Source organism: Pogona vitticeps, chromosome 6 (genome assembly GCF_051106095.1).
Source record: "Pogona vitticeps strain Pit_001003342236 chromosome 6, PviZW2.1, whole genome shotgun sequence".
Lineage (NCBI taxonomy): Eukaryota > Metazoa > Chordata > Lepidosauria > Squamata > Agamidae > Pogona > Pogona vitticeps.
The window spans coordinates 65560689-65587779 of record NC_135788.1 but is presented as its reverse complement, the minus strand read 5'-3'; the positions used below and the strand labels follow the sequence as shown (position 1 = coordinate 65587779).

The following is a 27091-nucleotide window of genomic DNA, read 5'->3' as shown; positions in this document are numbered from 1 at the left end:
TGGATTCCGCAATCCGTTCTAGAATTCAAGAGAAGCAATATAAATATTTCCAAGCAGTTATTTTCATGTATAATGCCTAATACAACCTAAATGTGTGTGTGTGGGCACACACATCTACTTTTTTCTTTCCCATTTTCTAGTACAGAACTTTGAAAATATTAAGCTAAATGAAATAATCTATGATAGACCATTTTATCTCTAACATTAGAGATTGAAAATTAGCCATTATAATTCAGAACACTAATGAAGCTGTTCTTTGACAGTCTATTCTACCAACAGTTGACTACAGATGATGGATGGGAATAAGGGAACAGAGAGCCTCTCCTCATCCATCCACTCTGTTCATCTGCTCCCCACTTTATCTCTCTTGTTTGGTTAATTTCCCACAAATAAGGCTACTGTTCTCTCTCTCCACTTTTCTGTAAAACAAAAGGCATTGGCCAACTTCATTGAGCTTCCTACACTTTCCCATATCTGAATTGTAATTCCCCCTTTACTCCTTTATCTAGGAATTCCCATACACTTCACCTGAAATACAGGCAAGTCAGTCATCTACATCTGGTGGGTTTAGTGAACCAAACTGAGGTTCTCCTTGAGCTTATCTGATATCTAAGGCTAGCTTCCCAGACTTCCCTTTAGAGAGAATGCCTTCTCTGTCTCCCTCTGGAGAAAATGTGCTTTTCATCCTGTCTTTCTAACCTTGCTTTTTTCCTTTCTCAAATACTGTAGGTGGGCACTAACCCACATGGTCAGAAGACCAGCCATCGTAAGATCGAATCCACGTGGCAGAGTGAGCTCCCGTCACTTGTCCCAGCTCCTGCCAACCTAGTGGTTCAAAAGCATGTAAATGCAAGTAGATAAATAGGCACCACCACGGTGGGAAGGAAACAGCGTTCCATGTCTAGTCACGCTGGCCACCTGACCACGGAAACTGTCTATGGACAAACGCTGGTTCTACGGCTTGGAGACGGGGATGAGCACTGCACCCTAGAGTCGGACACGACTGGACTAAATGTCAAGGGGAACCTTTATCTTTACCTAACCCACACTACCAATTCTGCCCCTTCTTTCTGACCTCTGCCTCTACCAGGAAATGACACTTTGTCCTCACAGCTGCTGCATCATTCAGAACATCTTCATCTAATGTTTTCTTCTCACAAGAAATAAGACATTTCCTTCCATCACACTGAATTTGGATTTAAGCTACTGCTGCCCTGCCAGATAAAGAAGAAAATTCTTAGCCTAAACTGCTGCTCATCCCTTTGCAAAACCCTAAGAGGAAACACTCATTGGCACTTTCCTACCCTCAGGCCTCTTTAGCATGGGCTGCTACAGTGATGCATGACATATAATAGCATTGTGTCACAGCAGATTAAAATAGCATTTCCCATTAAATTTAAAATGCATAGATGCTGCTGAAATAAAAGGCCATTCAAATCCCTTTTAAAATGATTTCTAAAGTACAGCACATGCTTCTTCTCCCACGAGAGACTGGAGAGAGGGATTGAGGGAAAATGAAAAGGGGAAAAATAGAAACCAGTAATGGGATACCACTATGATGGGTAGTGACTGGCAATATTGATGCCCCGAGTTCATCTAAAAATAAAACATGGGTAGGTAAGCTTTTGTTCTTCAGATATATTGACTAACTATCTATTGGCTAGACGCTACTGTGCTTTTGTGCTGTCAGATTGTGGCTGGAGAGACCCAAGTTCAAATCCCTGTTCAGCTACAAAGGTTATGACTTTGGACCCAGCCAATATTTCTCAACCTAGCCTGTCTTACATGGTTATTATTAGGATAAAACCAGTAGGGAAGAACCATATGGGCTATCCTGAGCTCCATGGAGGTAAGTCAAGATATTTTTTTAAAAAAAATAAACTTAGTTAATACTATTAGAATAGGGATCTTCCCAGTTCACACTCTCACCCACTACAGTACATTATGCTACGGTTGTAACAAACATGATCTTTCTGATGTTACCAAAGGGAAAAAATCTTAAATAGACAGGGAGAGGAAAAAATCCTAGTAGACAAAACATTTGAGTCTCACTGCAGTGCAGAAGTGCTTATTCATATTCCTTCCATTCAAACAGTGAATCAGAATTTCTGAATAATTTCAGTGCTGTGATGTTGTTTATACTGTAGACAGAGCACATGGTGGATGGATATGGATGTTCAGTTCATTTGGAACTTGACTCCTGCTTTAATTATAGGCCAGAAGTAATTATTGCAACCTATTAATCACTGCTGAGAAAATAAATTTTTTTAGTAACACAGTGTTTAATCACACTGGTACTTTGAGTGTCAGTGATTACTAGATCAGAGCACATTAAGAGCAATTCCCGTAGTTTCCAATCAATTTAGAAGGACAGCCTTTAGCTAAATCAAAGTTTGGAAAGTTTCCTATACATTAACAAAACTAAAATGCTTTTGCAATATATGTACTTTATAGTATTTATGTTCAGTACATTTTATTTACAATTATTTAGTTAATATTTTTCTCTTTTTTGGATTATTATTTGAATTATCCGCACTTCAAACTATTTTTGTTAATTTTATGGAGTGGAAGGCTTGCACTCCCAGCGAGGGGCCATTGAATATCCGGGTGATTACGGGTAGAGGGAGATATGGTGCTGACAGGGCCCCTACTCGTGTCAGAAGAACAGTGAGCAGATGCTTGAAAGCTGTACACTGTTCTGGGACTCTGACCAACCGTCAGGATCGACGTAGCCAGATCAGCCATCCCTCCACTTTAAAACTGGTGCTGTTGAATGCCAGGTCTGTATCCAATAAATTCCAGATTATTTATGATCTTATTCTGGAAGAGGATGCAGACCTGGTGTGCATCATTGAGACATGGATTAGTGGGGAAGGGGGTCCACCCCTGGCCCTTGTCTGTCCTCCCAGTTATGTGGTCCAGTACCAGGGCAGACTGGAGGGACTGGGGGGGGATAGCCATTATATAAAAAAAACACTCTGGAGGTTACTAGGAGCTCTGTGGTGGTGAAGCCGGTCTGGAGGCCCTCCACATGTCGACAGGGGCCAGGGATGGTATTGGCATTTTGCTGGGTTACCATGCTCCCCGTGACCCAGCCATCTCCCTACCAGAGCTGGCGGACTTTGTCTCCGCGGCACTGTTGGAGTCCCCAAGACATTTGATCCTGGGTGACTTCAACATCCATGTGGAGGCAGAGATTTCTGGTCCAGCTCTTGAGCTTTTGGAAATCATGGCTTCCCTGAACATGTCCCAACATGTTAATGGCCCCAGCCACATGGGTGGTCATATGCTAGACCTCGTTTTTTCCTCCAACTGGAGTGAGCACGACCTGATGGTGACAGACCTTGTATCTGTCCCCTTGTCATGGTCAGATCACCACCTAATAAAATGTAACCTCTCAGTGGCCCTCCCACCTCACAGGGAGCAAGGATCTATTGTAATGGTCTGCCCTCAAAGGTTACTGAATCCTATAGGATTCCAGGATACCATGAGAGGGATTCCGGCTGATCTGGCTGGTGCTCCTGTCGAGGCTCTGGTGGACAGTTGGATTATGGCTGCCACTAGGGCTGTCAACATGATCGCTCCTAAACGCCCTATCCAATGCAGAGCTCGGCCAGTGTCCTGGTTTAACCAGGAGCTATGGGTGATGAAGCAAACTAGGAGAAGGCTAGAGAGCAAGTGGAGAAAGAAACCGATGGATCATAATAGAGAAGCTGTCAGGGTTGTGACTAACCATTATCTGGCCAAGATAAGGGCTGCTAGTTGAGCTCACCTTGCTGACCGGATAAGCAAGGCTTCAAATCAGCAGGCGAAAATTTTCTGTATAGTCCGTGACCTATCCGGAATTGGTTGGGATGAAGGGGCTCCTTCTAGTATCTCATCTGACCAATTTGCAGCATTTTTAATATCTAAAGCGGAGGCCATCTGCCGAGAGCTTTTTCCCTTTTTGGTGACAGCAGATCGAGCAGAGATGTCCAGCACTCCGCCTTGCCCAATGAGCTTTGAACATTTTCAGCCTGTGGTGCCAGACATTGTGGACAAGGCACTAGTTTGCTGTCGGGCCACCACTTCCTCTCTTGACCCTTGCCCGGCCTGGCTAATCAAAGCAGCCAGGCCTATAACAACTGAATGGGACACAGCGATAATTAATTAGTCTTTCCGGGAGGGCAGGGTTCCCCCTGCCCTCAAGGAGACACTCATTAGACCCATTAGAAAGAAACTCAATCTGGCGGCAGATGATATTGGCAATTACAGCTCCGTCATCAACATTTCTTTTACTAGCAAAGTGGTAGAGGTGGGGGTGGCCGATCAGCTTCAGGCGCACTTGCATGAAACAAATGCCCTGGATCCATTACAGTCGAGCTTCAGGCCATGCCATGGTACAGAAATAGCATTGGTTGCCCTGTATGATGATCTATTGAGGGAGGCTGACACAGGAAAAACTTCTCTGTTGGTCCTCCCCGATACCTCAGCCGCCTTTGATATCGTCAACCACGGTATCCTCCTGAGGAGGATCTCCAAGTTGGGAATTGGTGGCTTGGCGTTGGCCTGGCTCCAATCCTTCCTGGGAGATCGTCCTCAGAGAGTTCAGCTTGGGGAGAGTGAGTCAGCCCCGTGAAGCCTCAATTGTGGGGTTCTGCAGGGCTTGGCTATCTCCCCAATGCCCTTTAACATCTATATGAGGCCGCTGGGCGAGGTCATCAGGGGGTGTGGAGTGGCGTGCCATCAATATGCTGATGACAGTCACCTCTACATCTCCTTTTTTCCAACTACAGTGGATGCTGTTCTGTCCCCAAGACAGAGGTCCTGAGGGTGGGCAGACCTACCATCAGCAGTTTTGGAAACGCCCTCTCTTTTGGAGGGGTGACCCTCACCATGAAGAGTGAGGTTCGCAGCTTGGGGATTCATCTGGACCAGGCGCTTACCATGGAATCCCAGGTGGTGTCCATGGTCCGATCCGCCTATTTCCATCTGTGGTGGATTGCCCAACCGCGTCCCTATCTAGATGGAGGGTCGCTCACCACTCTAGTCCATGCATTTGTAATCTCAAGGTTAGACCACTGTAATGCTCTCTACGTGGGGCTACCTTTGAGATTAATGTGGAAACTCCAAATGGTGCAGAATGCGGCAGCCAGACTTCTTAGTGGGGTGAGGAAACATCATATCTCCCCCACTCTGGCCGCCTTACATTGGCTGCCCGTTCGGTTCCGCATTGATTTCAAGGTTTTAATGCTTACATATAAAGCTCTAAATGGTTTAGGACCTCGAAATCTGACGGAATGCCTCCTCCCACCTAAATCTACTTGTATCACTCAATCCAGCCGGGAGGTAAGGCTGAAGAGCCTAACGCCGAGGGAGTCCCGGAAGGAAAAAACAAGAAACCAGGTCGTCTCAGCAGTGGCTCCTCACCCTTCTGAGATTCATATGGCCCCTTCGCTGGGCATCTTCAAAGGCCAGCTGAAAACCTGGCTATTTAGGCAAGCCTTCCCTCCAGCCACTTCTTGCTTTATTCTGTTCTTTCATCTTGAGTTCTCGTCTATTGATGTATTACTTGTTATATATTTTAAATTGTTTATTTTATATGTTGTTAGCCGCCCAGAGTAGTTAGCTGACTAAATGGTGTCAGCGTTTCTTAGCGCAAATCTCTGCTTTAGCAGAGTGATTCGCAGTCCAGGCAGTCCAGAAATAACTCACGCACAGTCCAGCAGCATTTCCTTCAGCAACGTGTATTTACAGCAGTATTTACAGCATTCTGGCAGCATAACGTGTACTGTAGAAGTGATCTTCAAGCAGGAAGATACAACTGACTGTACAACTCACACATATATAAATATACATAACCAATCAAATCACACATTGCATCGTCCCTGAGTTGCATCATCCATGAGTTGCATCAGCACTGCTGAGTCATCCTGACTCAGTTTTAACACACCTGATCATTATGGCTTCTCATTAATACACTCCATTCTGCTCAGGCCTGTAATTTTCCTTGACAAATGGGAGGGGTACAAATTCAATAAATAAATAAATAAATAGATAGATAGATAGATAGATAGATAGATAGATAGATAGATAGATAGATAGATAGATAGATAGATAGATAGATAGATAGATAGATAGATAGATAGATAGATAGATAGATAGATAGATAGATGAAGTTTTTGCTTGAATAAAGAAATAAAGTTTTATTAAATACTTTAATAAAGTATTGAGATAAATGCCAAGATCAGTTGGAAGAAACAGTATGATGCTAACTGCTTAGAGAACCTTTGGACTGAATCTTAGGTATTTATCAAATACCCTTTTTCATCAACTCAGGTCACCATCTGCTCGGGCAATGCTGCCTTGTTGATGTCATCAGCCAGCCCATCCACCAAATGATATTTTGTGTGCCAAATAACAATTTGGACCTTGAACTCAATTGTCGTTAGCACAATGGTCAGAACCAAGCTGTAATTCTCAAAATGGAAATACAAGAGCATTTTGCTAAAAATGTTATCAGTAATACAATCACAGCCATCTACTGTTAAACAGGCAAGAAGCTCTGGTTTTTTCTTTGGCTCCTCTCTCAGCTTTAGCTTCATTTTTTTTCAGTCATGTTGCATCACTTTGAGCAACATAAAAATACTCTGGCCCTCCTTGTTCTCCACCTTCCTTAAGAACTCTGGTTTATAACCTAGTAATCTTCAGAGCTAGGGAGTAACATGTTACAATGTAACACATTAGATGTAACGAATTCCTTTTGGAAAATAACCACCACTATATGCTGTTAGTCTCCTCCATACTGCCCCACACCAGAACAGGCCCTTGAAATCTCCACATTATTCATTACAGGATGCAGCCATCCATGGACCCTTACAATGAAGCTTGCTGAATTCTTCTGTTTTCATGAATGGCTCCCATTTAAAGATTTTTTTAAAAAAAACACCCTAAAAATTGTGTTTACAGGAGTGGAAACTACAGCTTATGTCAAGCTTTGTTGATGGGACACTTTTCAACTTTAAAAGGGTGGGCAGAATAATGTCATGTGATATTAACATTGAATGAACTTACCGTATTTTTCCGTGTATAAGACAATGCTTTTCTCTAAAATATTTAGATTGAAAATTTAGGGTCATCTTATACATGGAAGTAAGGAGGGGGAAAGCAAGACTAATGAAAGCGCTTTGATTCCTGATTTCCCCCTCCACTTTTTGTGCTTTCTTGAGAGGAAAGTGCTTTCCTCCCCCACTTTCTTCGGAAGAAAGTAGGAAAGAAAGAATCATCAAAGCATGCCTTCCCCCTCCACTTTCTTGTGAAGAAAGAAATTCTGGGTTAGAAAAGGGGGGGTCTTATATGTGGGGACGTATTATACACAGAAAATTATAGCAATTACTATCCTTGATCCATTAATGATAACCCAAGCATCCTGAGAATGTATATTCTCAATTAATATTTTAATTAATGCTCCAGGTTCTGGTAATCTCTTACTCTGACTGCTGCTCAATCTTCAGTTGACTCACTTCAGCCTCCTTACCATCATCCAACACTATTTTGCCAAAATAATTTACCTCTCTCATTGCCATGATCATGCAATGCCTATCCTTAACTTCCTAACCTGCTTTTATGTGCCCTTCAAGATCAAGCACATGTTCTTCAGCTCTGCCTTGAGAGCAATTGCACAACCTTCCCTTTCCCCCCAGGTGACATACAGAAAGCCGAATGAGGATAAAGGGAAGGGAGCAAAATAAAGCTTGACTGGCTGCACAATGAACTTCACAAAATGATGTTTCCTATGGGGGATTTTCGCTTTACGTTGATTAGGTCTTTGCTTCACGAACCGTTTGTTTGCAAAATGATGATTTTTCCGGCTCCGCAAAATGACTTCCCTTCACAAAATGGCTGGCTTCCCTTCACAAAATGGCTGTTTTCCGGACAGAAGCTTCGCAAAACAATGATTTTAAACAGCTGATCAACGGTTCTCTATGGGCAATCTTCACTGGATGATGAGGCATTTCCCCATTGGAACGCATTAACTGGTTTTCAATGCATTCCAATGGGTTTTTTTCAAATAACGACGATTTCGCTGTACAGCGATTTTACCGGAATGGATTATCGTCGTCATGCGGGGCACCACTGTATGTGAGGACACCCTATAGCCTCTTCTGCCCACTCTCTGTTGCCTATATTATGATAGAAAACCCAAGAAGATGGGGCATTAATGATAGTGGAGCTTGGTAAAAAGAGGTTACTTACTGTAACCATTGTTCTTTGAGTGGTTCTCTGTGAATTCACACATATGGGTATTGTCTGCGCCTGCGCTGACTCTCTCGGAAGATTCTAGAGCTAAAAGTAACAATTTTATGGTGTGATCCTCCATGAGGCACATGATCCTCCCACACACCATTTTCCTCAGTTCCAAACTTATCCGCCAGGTGTGAAGAAAACAATTAAGTAGCCAATTAACCCGTGACGGATAGTGGGGAAGGATGGGTGGGTTGTGTGAATTCACAGAGAACCACTCAAAGAACTATGGTTACAGGTAAGTAACCTCTTTTTCTTTTTCGTGGTCTCTGTGAATGCACACATATGGGTGACTAGCAAGCTGCATTTACCGGTTGGTGGGTCGTCATGGTAAGAAGGATGACAGAACAGCTCTGCCGAATGCAGCATCCTGGCGTGCTCTGACATCCAGCCGATAGTGTTTGACGAACGTCGACGGTGTGGACCAAGTGGCAGCACGACAGATATCAGGAACCTCGGTGCCACGGTGAAAAGCAATAGAGGTGGACAGCGCCCTGGTGGAATGAGCTGTCAAATAGTCCGGAGGGGACCTGCCCGCCAAGGTGTAGGCAAGGGAAACAGTCTGTACAATTCAGCGTGCTATTGACTGAGAGGAAGCTGGGGTCCCTTTATTTGGGCCATGGAAGCAAAGAAAGAGTTTATTGGACTTTCTGAAAACTTTTGTTCTTTCGACATAGAAAGCCAGGGCACGTCTGACATCGAGATTGTGGAGCATACGCTCGAGGGGCGACGAAGGAGAGTTGAAGAAGCAAGGCAGTATGACGGGTTGGTTGAGGTAGAAATCAGAGACTACCTTTGGAAGGAAGGAAACGTCAAAATAAAGAGTCACTTTATTGGGGTGGAACTGGATAAAGGGAGGATCTGCTCGAAAGGCAGCGAGTTCACTGGCCTGCTTGGCTGATGTAATTGCTACGAGGAAAACCGATTTAAGGGTTGGGAATTTGAAGTCAATAGATGCCATGGGCTCGAACAGGGGCCGCATCAAGGCATTGAGGATGAGTTGTAGAGACCACTGAGGGGTGATACGTTGTTGAGGGGGGGGCGAATGTTGTTAAGCTCCTTGAGAAACTTTTTGACAGTTGGGTGAGAAAACAACTTGGAGGAAGGGGAATCATCAGGTTGGTGAGCCATGATTGCTGATAGATAGACCTTCAACGCGGACTGGGATAGTCTGAAGCTGAAGAGATGGAGGAGATACGCGAGGAGAGTCTCCAAGGAGACAGGTATGGCAGGTAAGTTATTGTCCTGGGTGTACTTTAAGAAGGAGTTCCATTTGTTCTCGTACAGGAGGGTCGTGGAAGGTTTATGGGCCCGAAGGAGGACGTGCAAGATGTCGGGAGTATCCTCCATGCTGCGAGGCTGAGAGAGGCGATGTCTGGGTGAAGAACGAGGCCGTGGTCGAGCGACAGGAGATCCGGGTGGAGAGGAAGGTGGAGCATGTCTGATGACATCAACACCAAGTGAGTGAACCACGGCTGGCGAGGCCAGTACGGGGCTATGATGATCGTGTTGCCCCTGTCCTGTCGAATGAGAATGATTACCCTCTGGATGAGAGGCAGAGGAGGAAATATGTAGAGAAGGTCTCGGGACCAGTCCATTAGGAACGCATCTCCCAGAGAGTTGCTGTTCTGCCCCGCTCTGGAACAGAATCGGGGACACTTCTTGTTGGCATCGGTTGCAAAGAGGTCTATTGAAGGAGTGCCCCACCGTCGGCATAGCTGGCGAAACACGACATCGTTGAGACCACTCGTGCATCCTGGCAGGTAAGCGATTCAATTGGTCCGCCAGGGTGTTGTCGTCCATGGAAATATGGACAGCAATGGGGAAAACATGGTGGAAGTAGCACCATTCCCAGAGGGTAACAGCCAGGTAGAGCAGAGAGGGGGAGTGGGTGCCCCCTTGCTTGTTAACGTAGAAGAGTGTGGTGGTGTTGTCCGTCGCTAGCTGCACGACTTGGCTCTTGATGAGGGGAAGAAAGGCATGGAACGCTTTGATGATTGCCAATAGTTCTAGGTGGTTTATGTGCAGAGACCGCTCTCGGCTGGACCAAAGCCCGTGAACTGTGTATTGAAGGCAATGGGCACCCCACCCCGTGGGGCTGGCGTCGGTAGTGACCTGTATGGAAGGTCTTAGAGGCGAGAAAGGTCTGCCGACCAGCAGGTTGTGTGAGTGGAACCACCAGTCGAGTTGAGCGACTAGTGCCAGTGTGACTGGTAACAGAGCCGATGGGGGGGTCTGTGGAAGGGTTGAAGAGGGAAAGGAACCACACCTGTAGGGGTCTCATTTTGAGCCTGGTGTGCTGTACAACGGCTGTTGTCAATGCCATAAGTCCTAGGAGGTGCTGGGCGTGATGTGCCAAGACATAGTGGCGCGTTTGAAAGGGGTGGATGGCCTTTTGGATTTTCTCGATCCTGTCCAGCGGCAGGCATGCCTTTGCCTGAACGGAGTCCACCTCCATGCCTATGAACTTGGCCGTCTGTCACGGGGTGAAATGCAACTTTTCGCGATTGACCTTGAGGCCGAGATTGTGCAGAGTATGGAGAGTTATATCTCGAGCTGTTATGGCGTCGTGGTACGATGCCGCTACTATCAACCAGTCGTCGATGTAAGGATAGATGTTTACTCCCTGTAGCTGAAGGAAGGTGGCTACTGGTGCCATGCACTTCGTGAAAGTCCGTGGGACGGTGGAGAGCCTGAATGGGAGGGCACAGAATTGGAAGGCGGTGCCGTTGAAATGGAACCGGAGGAATTTTTGATGATCCGGGTGGATGGAAATGTGAAAGTAGGCGTCCTGGAGGTCGATGATTATGAACCAGTCTCCCTGAGAAAGCAAAGGGATAATAGCACCCAGAGTGAGCATGCGAAACTTGCGAGGGGATATGAAATGGTTGAGATGAGTGAGATCAAGGATGGGGCGGAGGCCTCCATCTTTTTTAGGGACAGTAAAGTACTTCGAATAGAAGCCCTTAAGAGAGTCCAAGGCGGGGACTGGTATAATGGCATGCTTTTGGAGAAGTTTAGTGACTTCGCCCTTCAACGCAGAAGAATAGGGGGTGTATCGAATGAGTCCCAAGGGAGGTAGCTTGGAGAACTCTATAAGGTATCCAGAGAATATGATGGATAGAACCCATTTCTCTGAAGTGATGGATTGCCAACGATGGAAGAATGGAGCCAACCTGGTCGAGTTCACTGGGCAGGAAGGAACGTCGGAAAAGGGAGGTATAGATAATTGTCAGTATTGCTTACCCTTTCTCTGCCCTTTGCGATATGGGTGGCATTGGCGAGGTAGGATCTGAGGACGGTACGGTGCCATGAGAGGTTGTGGGGCAGGTAGAGCCCTGTCAGGTTGATTAGGGCGATACTGCCTGTAGGGTTGATATCTCTGGGTTTGATATTGTCGAGACTGAAATTGGGTAGAAAGGCCATTGGTAAGTGGAAGACAGCTGAGTAGAATAAGAACACGCAGTCTTGCGCTTCTTATGAAAGTTCTCCATGGTATCGTCAGTCGTGGAGTTGAACAGGCCGGCACCATCAAAGGGCAAGTCCTCAATACATGACTTGGTGTCATCAGAAATGGTGAAAGATTTAAGCCAGGCATGGCATCGAATGGAGACAGCAGTGACCAGTGTTTTCGCGGCCGCCTCAGCAGAGTGATGCGTTGTAATTCTTTGGTACTTGGCCAGAGAAATAGCTTGTGAATGTATATTGATGAGATCAGATCTCATGGGTTCAGGAGAAGCCTCAATGAAGGGGAGAACTTGGTTCCAGAGGTGACGCTGGAAGGCACCCATGGTCACTTGATAACCGACGGTCTTAAGTAAGAAAGCCTGCAGGGAATATATCTGCTTGGACATGGTGTTGACTTTCCTGCCGTCCTTATTGGCAAGGGTTGGTTTGGACTTAGTCTGGGTCCGTGTCTGGCTGGATTCGACTATGATAGAGTTGGGCACTGGATGCTGGTTGAGGAATTCGGCATCGACACTGTGGGTTCGATAGAGGCCATCAGTGCAGTGAGATATTTGCATAATGGAAGGAGGTTTACCCCAAGTGTCTTTAATAAGACGAAGAATGAATTTGTTAAAGGGGAGACTTAGAGGAACTTGTCTCTCCTGATCAATGTCGTCAAATACGGGGTCGACATCAGTGGATGGAGGTTGTTCAACATCGAGATTGAGGGCTTGTGTCATTTGAAGCAAGAGAGCCAAATACGAGAAGTCATCCGAGGAGGATGAAGCGTGGCTGCCCCTTGTATCTGGGATAGGCGGTGGTTCGGGCTCATGGGAGGACTACGATTGGTGTGCCTCTGACGATGCAGGAGAGCCTGGAGATGAAGGATAGTCTGATGGACCAAAGCCCTCCGCGGGGGGAGCTTGATGCTCCTGGATCGGAAGGTGTTCGAAGGCAACCTGAGATGGTATCGGGTCAGACAGTTCGGGCTCTGGGGGCAAGGCCTCGCGAACTTTGTCACACATCCGCTTGGATGGAATGCGTGGGCGAGCGGACGGGGCCGTAGTGCTCGAGGCCAGGGCAGTCACATGAGGGCGAGCCGGGTTTAGAAAGGGAGTGGCATAGGGGAGCTCCGATGTCATTCTTGGTCACTTAGCTTGGTCAGGCTTGTATCCCCCGTACCAGGATCGCCACATGAGGGGGTCAAAATGGTATGGTACCATTGGAAAAGGGTAGAAGTTGCCATGCGACGGGGCCGATGCCAGGGGAGAGATATGCTTTCTCTTCTCCGTTTTCTTTCTTGGAGGCGAGGGAGGAACCTCCAGGTTGGATGCCAAGCTTTCAGGTGCCCTCCCTGATTCAGGGTTGGAATGGGCTGAGGCCGGGCTGGACTATGGTGCAGCCACGCTGAGGCCAATGCTCGGAATATGGGGCGGCATCGGGGAGGCGCCGCATCATGGGCGTCATCTCCATCTGAGACTAAGTCGGGGACTTCTCTGGACGATTCCTCTAGGATAGGGGAATGCAGAGAGGACTGCGGGAGTTCCGCCCTGGGGTTTGTCCTTTCTGGGCTTTTTAGGAGCGGGCTTGGGCTTCTTCTTCGAGCCAGCATCATGCGCTCAGGACTTTTGAGAAGGTGGCAGCTTGTGCTTACCAGATGCCTTTGCTTTGCCAGCAATGTCCTTAACTGGTAGCACAGGAGTAGAATCAGAAGTGGATTGGCCTGCTGGAAGTCTATCGGCAGAAAGAGCTGGTGATCTGGCCGCTTCTGAGGATGAAGTGGGATTCATGGCTGCTTGCCAAAGGTAAGACCGAAGTCTTTGGAGCCTCTGTTTTAGTGCGGGTCTGGTGAGGCTTTTACAAGCAGGGCACGAATGGGTAGGATGATCCTCACCCAAACAAAAAAGGCACTGGCTGTGAGCGTCTGAAAGTGCGATTTTATTCGCACAAGTTGAACACCTTTTAAAATGAGACGGAGAGGCCATAAGCGAAAAGAAAACAGAAAGGACGGGGGGGGGGAAGGGAAAAAATAAGAACCGCAGCCAGTCGGTTAAGCAAACAAAGGCTTTGGAGGATCACTAAGTAGTGTAATTAAGGTAAAGAAAACAAACAGAAGCTCAAAAGAGCCTAGAAAATAGCCAAAAAGGCGATAGCGAAGCGCTCTATCTTTCCTGAGAACCGTTCAGCTCGGTGGAAAAAAGGAACTGAGGAAGATGGTGGGTGGGAGGAGCATATGCCTCATGGAGGATCACACCATAAAATTGTTACTTTTAGCTCTAGAATCTTCCGAGAGAGTCAGCGCAGGCGCAGACAATACCCATATGTATGCATTCACAGAGACCACGAAAAAGAAAGTTATCTTTCTGGATGACATCCTTTAGAACCCACCCACAGTACAGTCACTGGACATGCTGACCTGTGGGAGTCTGCAAATCATACTACAAAAAGTAATTTTTGGTGGCTTTGACGGCTAGGATCCTCAATTCATTCCTGCTGTTTGGCTTTGTCATAATTTTCTTTTAGACATTTTGTGTAAATGTGTATTTCAGATTGGATAGGGAAGAGACCAATTATATATATATTGATAGTATAGACAATCTTTTTAATGCTTATATCATTATCTTACAAATCATATTCATATAATACTTTATTTTACTGTTAGTCATCTCTGCAGGAGGGAGCAGACAGAAGGATGGCATCCAAAGAATGAATAATATCCTAAATAAAACAAATTCTCACCTCTCCAACCATTTTTACATCTTCCCGGCCATACCAGTCAGGCTCATATACTTCATGTAGAGACTCTGTAAGCTTCGTTGAAGCATCTTGCATACCTAGAATGTTGGGCACAAAGAACCCATTGTTAACAATCGCTTATGTCATGAGGGAATTATTACTTCATCTAGCTTAGGAACTGTCAGTGTTGACGTGATTCAGCAAAATACTTCTTGTTCAAGCTGCCTTTGGCCATCCTTCACCTAGCAGAAGCCACTCCAGAAGGTTATCTGAACTGATCTCAGCTAGCTGGTCATTGTAAGAAGAGAGCTTGTTTTTTTCTTTTTTTATTGTTTTGGTCCTTCCTGCTGTCACTAACAGAGAAGCAGAAACAAATGGGTTGGGAAAATGGGTTCCTCCCCCCACGCCCACCAATGGTTGATATTGGTTGTCACAGAATAGAATTTAGGACTGAGATCTCACTGAAAGGGAAATTTGAGGTTCCCAATTCTATAATTCCCTGCAAACACAAATGAGAATAGCAGAGGGGAATCACTGAGGAGTAAGAGGGGGTGCTTAATCCACATATGCATTTTGATTCTTCCCTATTCCCCAGATGATTTAAACTATTTTGATTCTTCAACCAGATTTCAAAATCAGAAAGAAAATTACCTCAAGTGGAGATGTTTGTAAGGAGAAAAGGATGACATATTAAACATTCCCCTCACTTCTACCTGCAATTCTCCCCTACACATGTCTCAGGCTTGACATTACGTTATCACACACTGTCACGTTCCTAGGGGTTCCAGAAGGCAAAAGTCCAACAAGCCAGTCCATTATCAGAAGTCCAGAAGATACAAACAGATGCCAAATTGCCAAAGCCAAAAACACAAACCGTAATCAGAAGCCAAAGTTCAAAGCCAAGGGTCAAGAAAGCGAGGTCCAAGATAAGCATGAGTGTGGATGCAAGCCAGAGTATTGACTTGTTGCTTCCACGCCTTTTGGATGCAGATTATATAGCAGCAGTCATCAGACTCCTAGAAGCCTTCCATCCTGTTAAAACCCAGGACTGGTTGACCTGATGTTCCTGTGGGAAGCATCCATGCGACCTTCAGACCTTCATGTCATGAGTCTTTGCAGAAGCTTATCCCTCACTCTGGCTACTGGGGGAGGAGAATCTGGTAATGATTCAGTTGTCTGCGATTCTGATTGCCCAGCATTATCTTCAGCTGTAATTAACCCCTCATATTCCAGATCTTCTTCGGCTGAACTCATGACACACACACACACACACACACACACACACAAATAAGCTTGGGGAGATGTTCCTTCCATTATTATATAACACACTGTCACATTAATCTACCATACTTTTGGGGAAGGAAGGTTTCAGTTTAGGTTTAGGGGGGTGTTTGGTACTTAAGTTGTACCATTTCTATAAGTAAGCAGTGACATTTAGCACAAGATACTTCAGGATGTGTTAATGGGCCAGTAATTACATATCAACAAATGAGAAACATCAAACACTGGTTCATGCACCCATTTAACATCAGACCAACCAACAGCTAGACCTTCACTGCCCATGTGGGCACTGTGTATATAGTACATACACTGGTAAGTGTCTGTCATTTGTCAGAGTGGAAGGTCTAATCCATTTGCCATTTTTTCACTTGCAGCAATACATGGGTGCTTCACATTACTGAATGCCTCTGAAAAAAAAGATACACCCAATAAGAGGACAGCTGAATAATTAAGCAATATATACCTAAACAGGCTTGAGCTGCTTTAATAATAGTTATGTGCTATCAAGTGAATTCCAGCTAATGATGACCCTTGCCAATGTTTTCTATGTGTACATTATGCATAAGTGGTTTATCATTCCCTTCTTTGGGGAGCACTCTGGGAGTGTGCAGCTTGCCCAAGGCTATAAACTCTGTGTCTTCTCCTAAGGCGCAGTAAGCTGAGCTATCCAGCCAGCCTGGGGGCGCTTTCGGTTAGTCATTTTGTAGACTATCACCATGTTAGCACTGATGTAACCTTTTGGGCAGCAGAGAAATCGAGCAAAATGGAAGAGCCACCTATGGATACTGAAAACCATGGATAATAGTGAGTGTTTTGATATACAGTGGTGCCTCAACTTATGAACGTCCCTACTTACGACCATTTCGAGTTACAACCAGCTCCGGCCGCAAAATCTGTCACTGTGATTGATGGGTGGCCACAAGGACCAGGGATTACTACACACAAAAGACCAGCTAATGACACCCATCAATCACAGTGACAGATAATCTTTCCTCCTTATCACAACAATACACCCACAACAAAACACACTAATCACCCATCTCCTTAAAAGGACAAAAGCCTATTTCACAGCCATATATACTCAACTCCCAAGCAAACTACACCAGAGCACAGAGTGCTGTCCTCTGAAGATGCCGGCCACAGAGACTGGAGAAACGTTAGGAAGAACAACCTTCAGAACACGGCCAAAGAGCCCGAAAAACCTACAACAACCAATTAATTAAATACATTGGTGTTCAACTTACAGCTTTTTAAATGTTTCTGAATAATTTTTAAACTTGATTTTTAATCTTAATACATGTTTAATTGCTTTTTTAACTATCATATTTATATAGTATTTTTAAGTCTGTTGTTTTATCTGTTATAAGCCAGAGTCCCCTATGGGGAGAAAGGCAGTATATACGTAAATAATTTATATAATTTACATAAATAAATAAATTGTATTTCAAACAGTACGCAGCATAACAGCTCTTACTCTGTATGTAGCAACCTGTACACACAATTATCATATAACCATACAGTAACTCTCAATAATTAGCTTGAGGGCTAGCACTAAGGGGAATGCCATGCTTCTTGGAATGTAGAGTGGCAATGTGACTAAGGAATACAGCCACTCTCTCAAATCTTTCTCCCTATATACAAACTCTGTCTTAGGGTGAGGGTACCTGGGTTTGGAGCAGCGGTCAGTAGTTCTATTATCATGGACAGATCACGACCTGGTAGGATGTAGATGTACTAGCAGCAGTAATCAGTAGCACGATAACAAAGATAGTCTGTTGCTGGAGGCTGATCTCTCAAAAGATGAAGCAGGGAGAGACTTCCCACTGTCTACCTTCCCCTGCCAGATAACATTCTTTCTGAACTTCAATAGCTCATTTTGGCATAACTGGCCTGCATGCACTTCACCAGAACTAGAATTTGGCGACTGGTGGAAGCCAATGAAATTTACAGCTTTCATCATATCCCATGCTTGGATATTTCTGCCTTCCTGTACAGCCTAAATGCAATTTGTGGAAACACCCAAAGTACAGTGGGTACAATAAAAATGGGGGGGGGAGCATCCCTTCCTTTGCTACAAAAGTACTTTTATAAAGGAGATACGTTATCATTGAATGTTATGAGAAAAAGTTGCTAGTTGTTGCTTTCATGTGGCACCAACTCACTTTTGGCTCACAAGAGAACCCACTGGGTTTCTTGAAGTATGTGAGGTGATTCAAGAATAGATTACTATTGCCATCCTCATAGTGAGTTTCTATGACTAAGCAGGGATTTGAACCCACATCTCCTGAGCCCCAGACGAACACATCATCCACTGTTCCACACTGGCTCAATAGCAGTGCCTTTCCCCACTTTGCCAGCCTTACAACCCCATGTAGATCAGCAGCCTCATCATTCTACCTGAATGTGTAATTTATACACAATCATCTGCTGTAATACAGTGACATCTGCAAACAGCAACTGTATGGAAGCCACTTAAGCATATATTATAATCTTCAAAAAATAGCTGATTAATGAGAGCACTTAACATTTGCCAAAAAAAGGGGAGAAAGAAAAAAAAAGCATTTTGATTACAATTACCTTTGATTGCAGCTAAATATCCTCTGAGTTCTTTCTGGAGTCTGGAACCTTCTGCCTAAAATATGAAACAGAAGGGAAATCACATCACATTTGCAACAGAGTGGAACAAACAAAGATAAGTCAGAGAGAATAATTTAATTCCCATATTAATTATATAATCGGTTACATACATACAACACGTATTTTAAAAAACTAAGAAATTCAGCAGTTATTTAATGAGTGAAACATTTGTGTAATTGGTTACTACAGTACAAAAACAATTCTATACTGCTCACACAAGTTATTCATTTCTATATAAATACCATAATGTTGCAGTCACACACTCTAATGGCCAGAGAACTACAAGCATATAACAGCAACAAATGTACCCCTTGCACAGATGAATACTATATTCCTTTTGTTTAATGTAAGAGTTAGGTGCAGAGCAAAAGCTGTGCACACATAAATTGTATTGTATTTGTGAATTTCAGTGGACAAACAGTGTTCTTGTGATAAGGAGTTTGTCAAGGAAGAGATCTGAATTAAACATGAGAAGGTCTACATGGAGAGGGGCCCTAGGAGGCAGCTTACATACATCGCTTCTTCTTCACCACCCATTTACTCCTACATGGATTCAGACATAACCCTATGTGAGCCAGCTGCAGCTGGCTGGGGGGAAGGAGCTAAATGCCAGCATGGGCAGGCCCCCTCAGCAACTGCAGAAGGGTTGTTGGCCTTGAAGGAAACACCTGAGGCAGATGAGGGTGGAGGCCCTAAACCCTCCCCCAGAGAAACAGCTGTAGCTGAGGTAGATATAGAGGGGAGTGAGCAAGGAGAGGGGAAGGATGCTTAGGAGTTTCCCTCAGCTTCAGGGAAGAGAGAAAATAGTCTGCCGGGGGAGACACTGAAAGGAGCTTCTAAGAAGTCTGCATCTCTGGAGGACGGCTGGCTTATCTGAAGGAAAGCTGAAAGATAGAAGCTCCCAGGGTTAGCTGGTGCTGCACAGCCTCCTCTGATTGCTGGACGCTCTGCTGGGGGACTCAGCTGGCAAAGATTGTTTAACAGTCTGGACCTTTCAGCCAAGATGAGCTGCCATGGGAGTGAAGTAACTCCCTCGAAGCTGGGGCCAGGGACAGAATATTCCCTCAGCCCTGGAAGGATAGAAAGCTACCAATTCTATCCCTGCTGCTTGGGGCTAGAGGCCCCATCCTGCAAAGGACTACAGAGACACAGTTTCTCCTTCGTGTCCTCTGTGAAAACACATTAATGGGTTAATCTGCACCTCAGCAGAGCAGTCTCCGGAAACTCCCACAGCTTTAAGCACTGGCTATATAACTCCGCCCAAGGCCCAGTGCTTCAGTTATTTTTCTGACCGCCGCTATACCAGCAGCTTCATTTGGAACTTTGCAAGTAAAAACAATTCTTTCTTTTTCTTGCCTTCCTTTGTCGCCCTGTCCCTAGGAGAAGGGCCTCCTGCAGCGCCGGTCACCTTCCCTGCCTATCAGTGATTCTCCTGGCATGGGAAGAGCCTCTGCGTGTGACTGCTGCAAACCAACCCTCCTTCGTGCGCCTGCTCATGTATCTGTGACTTCCGGAGGGAGCTGCATGCCGAGGCTGTAGATGTACCGGTATACCTGGCATCGTTCTGAGCCATGGCCTATGGAGTGCTTTGTGCCTCCACATACGCTTCACAGGTGTAGTGCTCCCTTGAACTCAGCTCCAGCAGCACAATGTTCACAGCTTCGACCGAACCTGCTGTTAACCCATTCAGCCTTCTCCGTCCTATAACTGTTGAGCCTGTGCTTGGTCAGGCTCATGCTAGGACAGTCATCTCCCCTGTGTGTCAGGAGGGCTTTCCTTATTCAGGATTGGGACTCACATGAGTCACAGGGGGGTGGAAGATTTTCCAACCAATCTTCCTACACCCCTCTCGGTTGTCACAGATGGTCACACTCCTTTACTGCTAACAGAGGAGGAGTTCTTTGGTTGGCGTTGTTATTTGTCTTTGGCCGCCATGTAGCCACTTACTCCTCTGCCATGGGGGCTTATCACAGTTTGGTGCTGCCCACCCTGCAGGTAGCTCCTGTGTACCCTTACAGTTCAGGCCTCCCACATCACTAGGAGGCACTGTTGCAGGTGCATCATGAGCGCACTGCTGCTCAATACGCCTTAAAACCAGCATCTAAGCAACTGATGGGTTAGGACCTGCCATTTGTTGGTGTATGGCTTTTTAGTCAGAAAACGGTTGTTATTCTTGATAACCTGCGCAGGCTTTAGAAGGCGACACAGTCATTTGCGCCATAACAACTGCAAGAGCCTGAAGATGTTCCCATCAGCATACAGCATCCCGGGAACATTAAATACCTCAACCCCAAAGTTACCAGCCGCCACCCCTAGACATGTGGGCAAGCAGTGCCCTGACTGGCAGAACTGCAGGTAGGACTGCAAAACTGAGCGGTCTTTTTACTTCTCTGTTGTTGACCAGTCAATCAGTTTGACTCCTTGGTAGTATCTATCATAGCTACCAGCTTTGCCACTATCTTCAATATACTCCGTCACAGGCTGCGTTATGTCCACCTCCACCCCAACCCCCACCCAAAAAAAGTAGAGAGAAGGATGGAAGCCTTTGGCCCATCCTTGATTTTGGAGGCCTGAATTCTTTATTACTCTACGCAGTTTCCGTATGGCTTCCTTGGACTCTGTTACTCACTAGTTACATCCAGGGGGTTGGTTTATCATAAGATGCTCGTTTTCATGCTGGCATCTGTTTGGACCGTGACTGCTTTCTCAGGACTTCATTTGGGGAGATCACTGTTTACCCATAGTTGGTTCACTGGCCCCTGGTCAGAGTCCAAACCACAGGCTGGTGAGCGCACATCCTTGGCACTGTCTCTTTTGTCAGTGTGAGGACTATAGGTCAACACAGTGAAGCTGACTTTGCAACTTACACACTGTGTAAATTGTATTAATGTGCCTTTGGATGCTTTCTTATAGCAGGATTTTTTTCCTGACAACATGTTTGTGGCAATGTTTGGTTATGCTCCTTTTTTCTTCAGGCGCTTGGTTCCTTGCCCTACAGGTCTGGCGACTCCTTGGACTGATGGCATCTTCTGCAGCTGTGGGACAGCTCTCTTGACTGAGGCTGCAGTCCCTTTAATCCTGGTTTCTTTCACTTATTCAGGTATCTTGCAACAACCAATCCATGTTGCTCCAGGTGACTCCGGAACTCGCTGCACACCTGAATTGGTGGACCCTCCCTCCTCACACCCTACAGTTAGGGAGACCATTTGGTCTCTTGACCCAGTTGGTTTGGTCAGTAGCGGATGCCAGCCCGCCAGGCTTGGGGGGCTTGTCTACGACACCACGTTGCCCTTGGCCGCTGGTCCATGATGGTAACCATCCTGCATATTATTGTGCTGGAGCTCCTGACACTCACCAAGGCCTTTGGGGCCTCTGAGTCCCTGCTCTGGAGTTGGGTGGTCCAGGTTGCATCAGACTCTACCACTGCAGTTTCTTATATGGACACGCAGGGTGGCACTCACTAGTTACGCCTTCTTTGGAATGGTGTTATGCTCACCACATTTATCCAGTGGCTGTACATTGGGTAGGTGAGAACAATTCCATGGCAGTCCATCTCAGCAGACTACAGTCCTGCTCTCATGAGCAGGCTCTTGACTGTTCCATCTTTCTTTGCCTCTGTCATTGATGGGGGACTCTAGACATTGATGCTTTCGCATCTCGATTGAACAAGTAGTATGCCATGTTCGGCTCCTCAGCTGGTGAAGGCCGCACCTCCCTAGGGGATGCCTTCCTGACCAAGGGGCATGGGGCCTCCTTTACTGATTTCAACCTTTTCCCCTCTTCAGGGCCGGTTGTTCGAGTCTGCCATGGATGTGCAACCGTCCTGCTTGGTTGCGTCACTAGCCTTGGTTCTCGATCCTTCTTCCGGGACCTGCAGGATACAGTACATCACATTGAACATGGTCCCTTACCTATGGTCTCAGGACACGGATGGTTGGTTCATCCGGGTATCGGGTTCTCCTACCTGTCGGCTGGGAGTCTTCCCTGACAGTAATGGACGTGCACCATCATCTTGGCATACCTTCTACCACCTTGACCTACTCCTTTCATGAGCAGGTGTTCTGTCCCTTTGCATCAAGATGACATTGGCCTACTAGGCCACTATCTCTGGACACACTCCTTCAGTTTCTCCTTCACTTGTTTTGCCTGGCACTGGCCCATTCTACCTGCAAGCTATTTCTCCGTGGCCCAGAGAATATGAGCCCTGCCTATGGACCGCTGACACCTCAATGGTCTCTCCAGTTAATTCTTTGGCAACCCTCCAGGCTGCCTTTCTCCTGGCAGTATCCTTAGCTTGCAGGGCTGGAGGACTGGCTACACTAGGAGCCGGTCCTCCTTTCTGCAAAGTACCCCTACGGCCAGGCCTTACCTTCTTGCCTATGGTATTTTCTGCCTTCCATCTGAACCAGCCAGCTGTCTTTCCTGATTTCTTCCCCACACCAACTTCACTGCTTGAGACAGCTCTGCACGCTCTGGACATGCAGCGTGCTTTGTCATATTATGTGCATGGTACAAGCACTTTTTGGGCCTCACAACGTTTCTCTGTCACCTTTGCTGGCTCTCCTTTGGCACACCGGCTTCCTCTTAGACCATGTCTAGCTGGATAGTCCAGACCATCCGCCTTCCCTATGATTTGGCAGAGACTCTTCTTCCAAAATCAGTGAGAGCTCACTCTGCTAGAGCTGTGGCATCATCAATGGCCTTTCTCTGTCACATGAACATCGTGGTTGTCTGCTGCGCTGCCATGTGTGCCACTCCATCTCCCTTCATCTTGCACTACCACCTGGCTATCCAGCTGAAGGTTCAGGCTGCGGTAGGGCGAACTGTCCTGGTATCTGCACTTTTGTGACATCCCTCCTCCTGGTTGGTCAGCTTGCCAGTCACCCATTAGTGTGTATTCGCAGAGGACATGAAGAAGGAAAGAGGTTACCTACCTGTAACTGGTTTTTTGAGAAGTTTTCTGTGAATTCACACATCCCACCCGCCCACCCCCACTGTCCGTCATGTGTGCCACAGCATATTGTGCAGCAGCGGCTGGTTCTTTAAGAACTGAAGCACAGGCCGGGGGCAGAGTTATATAGCCAGGTGTTGGGGAGGTCCCAGCGCTAAATACTTAAAGCTATGGAAGTTTCTGGAGACTGCTCTGCTCAGGCACAGATTAACCCATTAGTGTGCATTCATAGAGGACTACTTGAAGAACCAGAGTTACAGGTAGGTAACCTCTCTTTTTTTCTTTTCTTTGTATGCTGAGTCCAATAAAGTTTAATTGATCACCAGTACCTGCTGCCTCATCATGGGTACAGTGGCTGGGGCCACTCAGACCCCTAAATAGGGCTCATTAGCAAACTGCTCAAGTATTCTGAAGAAAAAATCCAGCTCATCCTGCAAACATGTTGATAATAAAGATAATTCAGTTTTTTTTACAGCAGAAATGGGAAATCTCTATGACGGATATAGGTTGTGGAGGTCCTTTAAGTGACCCACACCTTCTTTTGCTGTTGCCCTTGATCAATGAGTAGGAAGTGGGATCTAGGGAACTAAATTCAAGCTTGTAGTCCAGGGAAACACTGAATGGATCTTACTGAGACTGAAGTTACTGCACAAAACTATAGTTTACAGAGACAGTGGAATAATTCTTTTTTTTCTTTTTTCTCTTTTCTTTCTTTCCTTCTTTTCTTTTTTTTGGGGGGGGCAGCAGTAGGAAATCTGGATCTACAAGATCCTGCCTAACCAACAAGACAAGACTAAATGAACTCCAAACCCCCTAACAGTTCTACATGTCTGTGATTTTAGCAGGCTAACTGGCCACATGACTTGCTACACGAGTAACTTTTAGATAAATTGTTATGCATTGCTGCTCTGACTGGGTTACTATTTATGTTTACCATCCTTCAGAGTGGTATTTGTTCCTTTTTAGTATTTGTATACTTATTGTTTTAGCTTTAATATTGTCTTTTAATGATGTAAGCTGCCTCTTCATACTCACTGTTCTTAGCTTTAAATGTTGTCTTTTAACGATGTAAACCACTGTTGTATACTCATTGTTTTTAGCTTTAAATATTGTATCAAGGATACAAGCTGCCTTGGGTCCATTTTAAGGAGAAAGGTGGGGTAAAAATGTCTTAAATAAGTAAACAAACATTACTTAGTCTGAACTGCATAATCTTCATGAATTGGCATTTCAAACAATATCAGGAACCATGAGCCAAAAGCAGGAACCCCTGGCTCTTTATGATGCTCTGAATGAAATCCTGCTCTACAGCACCATGTGTGCAACACAAAGCTATGGCAGCTTTAGTCACAAGTGTGGTAGAGTAGACGTGTTAGTTACAAGGCACCTGTGCATGCATGCTGTACAAAAGTTGTGACAGGATTGTGCAAAGCTGGTTGTCTGGGCATGACACCCAGCTGCTTACACTGGCATTGTTTTATGTTATGTTAGAATTTACAGAATTTCTGCTTCTGTATGGCTGGCTACCGGCACTGCAATGTGAGTTTCTTCTTGAACAGAAGCATGTTTTCAGGCTGTAGACAGGCACAAGCCACCAATACCCAGGTGGGCTTTCTAGGCTGAAGGAAACACAGGAGGCTTCACGTTTGGCTGGTCCTGCTGTTGTCTAGGCAATGTCTTCCAGCTGTGTTCTCGCTCTGATTTGCTTCCGGCACATAGCTCTTTTCTTTACTTCTCAACACTGATTTCTGACTCTACAGGTGCTCATAGTTTACCCCTGACAAGCAGCAAAGTAGGAAACATGTGAGAAATTAAAATTATACAACTCCATGAGAAAAGAAGACAGAGGAATGGAATTCTATTCACTATGTTTTGCTTTGGTATCTTCATCTATTATGAATTCTAGCTGCCTACATCAAAGAAATATTTACAGCAACAGCAACAGAAGTACACAAAATGTCCATAAGGCAGTGGTCGGGGAACAGGGGTAAATTACCCTAAATGGGATAAAAATTAAAATCCTAGGGATAATGAGCGGAGCACAACCCTCCCCCACTCCCACCCCTTGCAGCTGAACCTCAAATTGGAAACCACCTCTCCCTCCTTTCTTGGTTGCAGCCCTCCTAAATCCTCCCTTTTACAGATCAGAGATAAGGCTGCTTGATTGGTTACAGCTGTAGAACAGCCCAGGCAGTCAATCCGGCTTGTGAATGACTGCTTCAGCCGGAGGTGACTGCAAGCAGGAGGAGGGAAAGCTCCAGTTAAGGAGGGAAGGAAGGAGCAAGAGGCTTCATCAGCTTGTTTAAATGTATGTAGAAAATTGAGGGACGAAGGGTGGAGATATGTGTGTGTGTGTATATGAAAGAGAGAGGCTGACTCAAAACTATGAAAAAAGGAACAGGCAAGTGTAGCGTTCAGCCCTGCCCTCACCTGCCCGTCACAGCTGAGCAGGGGAAAAGGAGCCAATGAGTGAATGGAAGGTGGTGCTAAAGGGAGAGGGGCTGGGATATAAAGGGGGGTGTATGGAGTATGAGAGGGGAGTTTTGAGAGATCTGTGAGTCTGTGAGAGAATGAGCCAGAAAGTCAGTGAGAGTAGGGTTCTGTGAGTTTAGTGAGATTTATTATTATTATTATTATTATTATTATGATGATGATGATGATGATGATGATGATGATTATGATTGATTGATTGATTGATTGATTGATTGATTTGATTTATATCCCACCTATCTGGACCACAAATTGATTAGCAACTTTTGATTTACCTATTATTTATTATTGATCAAATAAACAAATTTAAGTTTCAAAGGAATACATGTCTCAGTAAATATTTGGTACTTAATTGGTATTGGTGGCAGCAACTTGTGAAGAAGAGTGAGCACCTCCTGAAGGCCTGAGATTATAGAGGCTTCAGCGCGCTCGCAACAGCAAGCAGGACGGAAGGCTTGAATTAAGGGGGGGAAGGGTGGTTTCATCAAGCTTGTTTAAATGTAATAAGAGGAAATGGACATAGTGAACTGAAGCAACTAATTGTTGAAAATTGAGGGAGGAAGGGTTTGTATGCGTGCATGTGTGTGAGAGAGACAGAGACTTGACTCTTTCATAAAACCATGAAAAAAGGAACCTTCTAAAATTTTATCTTCACTGCATTTAGCTCTGCAGTTTCTGCTGAGAACAGCAGAAGTTTGAAGTGTGTAGCAATCACGTTTCTCTATTTCTCATCCCCAAAGCAAATAAGAGTATCATAGTTTATTCCCAAAATCAGAACCCCGGTCTTTCTGCTCCTGGTCCTACTTTGACTGCAGCACCAAACAAAAGACTATGGGTTTCTTTATTAAGTCAATCCATCTCATGTGCAGACTTCCTCTTTTTCCTACTGCATTCCACTTTTTCCTGCATTGCTGCCTTTTCCAATAAGCTTGTCTTATGATGCCACTGTAGTACAGTACCCTTTGTTTGGTTATTTTAGCTTCTAGTGAAAGCTCACACTTAATTTGCTTTACTTATATTTCTGAGAAGTCATAATAGGTTTGTCACCACTTTCCTCCCAAGAAGCAGGCACCTTTTAATTCTGTGGCTGCTGTCCCCATCCAGTGATCATGGAGCCCAAGAAAGTAAAATCTGTCACTGCCTCCATATCTTCCCCTTTGATTTGCCAGGAGGTGATGGGACCGGTGGCCATGATCTTAGGGGTTTTTTTTTAATGTTAAGCTTCAGACCATTTTTGCACTCTCCTCTTTCACCCTCATTATGAGG

At 45.4% G+C, this 27091-nt stretch overlaps 1 protein-coding gene across 6 annotated transcripts in view; it reads right to left on the bottom strand.

Annotated features, from left to right (window-relative positions):
* The window catches only part of AMPH (amphiphysin), a 199937-nt gene that overhangs the window by 95193 nt on the left and 77653 nt on the right, over positions 1-27091 (bottom strand). For all 6 annotated transcript variants that reach the window (XM_073003773.2, XM_073003769.2, XM_073003771.2 and 3 more), the window contains exons 3-4: positions 18325-18379; positions 14470-14564 (exon numbers count right to left, since the gene is read on the bottom strand). In XM_073003773.2, the coding sequence (XP_072859874.2) occupies positions 14470-14564; positions 18325-18379 (150 nt within the window). The remainder of the gene's footprint in view (positions 1-14469; positions 14565-18324; positions 18380-27091) is intronic.